The sequence below is a fragment of the Strix uralensis genome, chromosome 15 (assembly GCF_047716275.1).
Source record: "Strix uralensis isolate ZFMK-TIS-50842 chromosome 15, bStrUra1, whole genome shotgun sequence".
In the NCBI taxonomy this organism is placed as follows: Eukaryota; Metazoa; Chordata; class Aves; order Strigiformes; family Strigidae; genus Strix; species Strix uralensis.
In genome coordinates, this window is record NC_133986.1 from 21,916,297 (window position 1) to 21,921,247 (window position 4,951).

The 4,951-nt window shown below is 60.8% G+C and overlaps 1 protein-coding gene across 1 annotated transcript; it reads left to right on the forward strand.

Annotated features, from left to right (window-relative positions):
- The first annotated feature begins 1,401 nt into the window (after nucleotides 1-1,401).
- Nucleotides 1,402-3,886, forward strand: LOC141950253 (acrosin-like). The gene is made up of 5 exons (XM_074884831.1): nucleotides 1,402-1,527; nucleotides 1,840-2,037; nucleotides 2,373-2,638; nucleotides 2,906-3,045; nucleotides 3,530-3,886. The coding sequence occupies exons 1-5, from the start codon at nucleotides 1,442-1,444 to the stop codon at nucleotides 3,884-3,886; spliced, it is 1,047 nt and encodes a 348-aa protein (XP_074740932.1). The 5' UTR covers nucleotides 1,402-1,441.
- Nucleotides 3,887-4,951: the final 1,065 nt, after the last annotated feature.

Genomic DNA, 4,951 nt, shown 5'->3' on the forward strand with positions numbered 1-4,951 from the left:
GTTTCAGGTGCTGTTAGTGAGGTCACCTTGGCCTTCCATGGCATTCCTCATGCTGTTTCCTGGGTACTGCTGTCCCTGCCAGATTCCTCTCCCTAAAATGACCCCATCTCTTCCTTCAATTATCTGTGAACTGCGGCCATCTCCCACATCATTCCCCCTTAGCCACCTGCCAAATCTGGTGCTGGAAGAGCAGAGAATCCACGGAAGACAAGATGCCTTCTCTCAGGCCGTCTTCTGCCTGCTCTGAGCAGATCTGGGGCACCACCTTCAGGCCAACTTTCAGAAACCGAAGCGGCCTTGAGTCCAGTTTGGGGCCCAGCCCTGGTGCCTCTGAAGCCGTGCTACACCTCAAGGGCCCTGAGAGCAGCTGTTCCACTTTCAGACGGAGCCTGCCCTGGCATCCTAGGGACCAGGCTGGGCACTCAGCTGTGTGCCTTATGTCTATCCACACAAGCCAGGATGCCAGCAGGGAGCTCCCACAGCTTTCGTGAGCTTTGAGGCTGCCACTCTTCAAGCCACGGCCTCCAGGGACCCAGCCCTGCTCGGCAAAGGCAACGCACGTGGCTGGCTCCTGCTTCTCTCCCGTGACTGCCCTGCACGGCCGCATGTGAGCACGACTCCGCCATACAGCTGCAGAAGGGAGACTGATGAGCTGAGGCCGATCCAGGATTGACCAAAGCCATGGAGAATGGCATGTGGGGCTGAGAGCAGGAGCAGCCTTCTCTGTTTAGGGCTTGCAGTTGCCTGTTGTCGGCCATGTGTACCAGGTGCCACAACCGCCCTTGTCAATGCTGGCCCAGAACAGCAATAGAGCGCACAGACAGCAAGGACAGGAAGCCTGCCAGAGGGGGTTGCTGGGGCTGACATGGCCAGTGTGGACAGTGCTGCATCTGTGCCGGAAAGTTGACACTGCTTGGGTCTGCTCGGTTTATTGCACTCGCACATCACTGCTTGCCTGCTGCGGCTATAACCAGATCGGCTCTGCAACACCCAAAAGTGCGTACTGCCTGTAGTAGTCACGTTCTCTGGTGTATGTTTGTTGGGAAGGACCTGGTGGCAAAGGGCTGCAGAGAGCAGGGGGCAGTGAACTCCCCGAAGAGGCTGTGGTGCCACACTGGGTTTTTTCCTGCTTGCCGTTGGCAGGCGGTGCTGGGTGCCGACGCTGCTGCCTGCCACAGGGCCTGCACACCCCGTCCCGCAAGCCGAGCATTCAGCGGGGTCTGTCGGGGGTGTCTGATCCCAGCTTCTGCCTCCCCTCCTGCTTGGAAACCCCCATGTTTTCCCCCCCCGCCCCTAGAGACCACCGTGCCCAGCCCCCAGAACCAGCGACACTGTGACATCAGCCCCGTTGCCAAGGGCACCACCGGCACCGCGAGCCCTGTGGGCACTCTGTCAGCTGCTGCACTGGTGGTGACAAGCCCTCGGTTCTGGCAGCTGGCACATGCCGCTGGCAGCGATGCGTTTGCTCCCGCTCCTCATCCTGCTGGCCCTGTGCTGGCCTGCGCACGGCGCCTGGGACAGCTGTGGGTAAGTGGCCGAGGCTCTGGGAGGGAGCTTGGCAACCTGATGGGGTTCCCTGGAGGGTGCCTGCTTGTCCCCCGTGGCCACACCACGGCTTCCTCAGCCCCATGCGGGAGCCTCGGCTCCTCGCAGCACCCGGGCTGCTGGCACAACTCGCCTGCGGGGCTAAAGCAGAAACGGGGGCGGCCGCCCACCCACCCCACGGGGCTCCGTGGCCTCACTGTCCATGCAGCACCTCGTGGGGAGGGCAGACGGCTGACCTTCAGCCGGGACAGCAGTAAGCCATAGAGCAGGACGGTGATGAGTTTCTGGTTACAGGACCTGCGGGCTGCGGCCCATGGCTGCTCACTCCGGCACCTCGCGCGTCGTGGGGGGCACAGACGCCCAGCCAGGGGCCTGGCCCTGGATCGTGAGCATCCAGGATCCCTACGCAGCAGGCACGGGGCACATATGCGGAGGGTCCCTCATCAGCCCGCAGTGGGTCCTCACAGCAGCCCACTGCTTCATCAAGGCCAGGTAAGGAGGGCCAGGAACGGGGATATCCCCCCAGCACTCGCAGGTGCCCCGTCCGCAGCATCATGTGCTACTCCCGTCCCCTTTTCTTGCGGTACACCCAGTGCCTGGGCACTGCAGAGCCCCGCTGAGAGGCTGCTCAGGAGAGGGCTGGGCTCCTGCCACGGCTTCCTACAGCCTCCAGCTCGACACGCCATGAGCCCAAGGCATGCAGGGGCAGTCGCAGCTTCCGTAGTGTGCTTTCCTCTCCCCCATGTGAAGCAGGGGGCAGGGAACTGCTGGGCTGCTGCAGCATGTGGCTCCTCTCCCTCTGAGCCCTCTCCCCATCTGCCTTCCAGGCACATCACCATGTGGCGCGTGGTGATCGGGGCCACCCAGTTGACTCATCTGGGCCCGGAGGCCCAAGTGCGCAACATTAAACGGCTTCTGGTTCACGAACACTACAGTAGTATCTCGGAGGAGAACGATATTGCGCTGCTGGAGTTGGACCAGCCTGTCCAGTGCAGCTACTACGTACAGCTCGCCTGCGTGCCCGACGCCTCCCTGCGAGTGTCCAAGCTGACGACCTGCTACGTTAGTGGCTGGGGGTCCACGACGGCGAGAGGTGAGTTCCCAAAAGTGCTCGTTTCCCGAGTGTGAGCTCGGCACACGGGGGAGGTGGGCTTGGCTTCCTGACAGCAGGGCTGAGAGCCAGAGTGCGGCTGCGGGGTCGTGTGCCCATAGAGACATGGGCCTGGCCCAGGGCCCATGGCCAGACAGAAGGGCAACGCCGGTGCAAAGCCAAGCCCCAGGGAAGGGCTCACCCAGACAGGGCAGGAGACCTGGCAACGAGCTGCTGGGTGTTAATTCCTTTCTGTGCTCACAGCCGCAGGATCAACGGATGTCCTGCAGGAGGCCAAGGTTCACCTCATCAACGTCCGCCTCTGCAACAGCAGCCGGTGGTACGCAGGGGCCGTCCACCCCCACAACCTGTGTGCTGGCTACCCGCAGGGCGGCATCGACACCTGCCAGGTAGGAGCCTGCGACAAGGCAGCGCCCAGCGGCACAGGCAGCCCCGGTACAGCCGCCCAGACACACCCCGGCACGGCCTTTGCCTGGCCAGTCGCCCTCCCACCGCTGGGTCCCCACCGCTGGCGGGGCTCACCTCCCCTTCCCCAGCTGCAGGCCCTTGCCCAGGGCCCCACTGGTTCCAGAGGCCCGGGACTCTGTCCAGAAAGCCCATCCAGCGCTCCTGGCAGCCCCGAGGTCCAGATCCCAATCCCAAAACATCCCTCTTGCACACAGCCAGCATCGCTGTGCAGAGATGAGAGAGAGCCCTACCCCACAGGCTTACTACCCTCTCCCTGACAAGGTGCTGCAGGCCTCAGCACTGAGCAGAGCCTCTCTGTGCAGCGGATGCAGCCCTGGCAGGTGCTGGCAGAGAGAAGGAGCCAGCCCTAGTGCTGCCAGTGGCCACCTGACACCACCTGAACCCTCCCTCTCTCCTCTGCTGCAGGGTGACAGCGGTGGTCCTCTTGTCTGCAAAGATAAGAATGCTGACCACTTCTGGCTTGTTGGGGTGACCAGCTGGGGGAAAGGCTGCGCAAGAGCAAAACAGCCTGGAGTCTACACCTCCACTCAGCACTTTTATGACTGGATCCTGGTACAGATGGGGCTGCACCCAGCAGCAACGGCTCCTCCAACGCCACGGCCAGTCTTCACATCAACACCCTTTCAGAAGCCGAGGCCAACAACGCAAGCGGGCAGCTCTACGGCCTGTCCATTTCCACGCCAGAAGCTGGCGGAATTCTTTAAGCTGCTGCAGGAGCTCCTGCAGGGCCTGTGGGGGAAAGAGGCTCCAGCAGCAGCATGAGCAGGACCCAGCTCAAGCTGCAGCGCACCGCGACCATCTGCTGGGGCACTGCCTGCTGATCCAAAGGCAGCCTCAGTGTCAAAGGCTGCTCGGTCCTGCCCACACACACAAATGCTCCAGTTGAGCATTCCAGTTGTTGAAATAAAGTTGCTGGTTTTCACCATGCTGCAGTCCAATTCAGTCTCCTGTGCAAGGCAAGGATTCCATGCCCGGCACCTGCAAAATGAGGCTGCAGGCAGCCAGGTCGGGCACAAAGGGAAAGAGTCACTCCGAAGGGCTGGTCAGAGGGGAGGGTGAGGGTGTGGTGGAAGAGGGGGGCGAAAGGTCTTGGGGACAGCAGTTGGAAACGCAAAGTGTCTTACGCCGGCTACTGGTGGGACTCTTGTGTGTGTGTGCGTGTGTGTGTGCGTGTGCACAATGCACCAGTGAACTTGAAACTGGACTCTCTTGTGACACAGGAGACACAGATCTGGAAAGACCCACGGTTTGCCCCGATGACTGGGTAAGGAGCTTGACATCCAGCCATGGATATTACATGGACTTAATTTCCATACCGTTAGTTGAGGAATCTCTGCACGTGCTGTGCTTATGAATCGAGGGAGTGAAGGTGTGTTTATGTTTCGCTAGTAAACACCCAATCCTGATCATCTGGAAAGGCAGAAAAGGACTGGCCTGTGCTCATGTTTATGTAAGCGGTGGGTACGAGTACATGGGCGCTGGTAAAGGCATCGCTCTGCCTGTGTCAATCTGTTTTGCCGTTCACATTAATTGTGTAACTCTGTGTGTGTGTTTGTTTACGCGCTCTTTGGACGCAGCAGAACGTGGGAACAGCAGCAGCCACATCCATCAGACTGGGACAGGAGAAGCCTCCGGGGTGTGAGAGTCCACCGGTGGGACCGGAGAGTCCACCAGCTCTCGTGGACCTGAAAGGAGAAATCCCCCGTGTTCAGAAGTCTGCTGGATCTGGCTGCTCTGTAACAGAACGGGGAAGGGGGCCCAATGAAACTCTGCAGCAGAGACGATGGTGTGGACAGAGAGGCAGCAGTGCCTGGGCTGTGGAAGCAA

Coding starts and splice junctions, on each gene's coding strand:
- LOC141950253 (XM_074884831.1), top strand. CDS start 1,442: ATGCCGCTGGCAGCGATGCGTTTGCTCCCGCTCCTCATCCTGCTGGCC. Junction 2,038..2,372: donor CACTGCTTCATCAAGGCCAG/GTAAGGAGGGCC, acceptor TCTGCCTTCCAG/GCACATCACCATGTGGCGCG. Junction 3,046..3,529: donor GCGGCATCGACACCTGCCAG/GTAGGAGCCTGC, acceptor CCTCTGCTGCAG/GGTGACAGCGGTGGTCCTCT.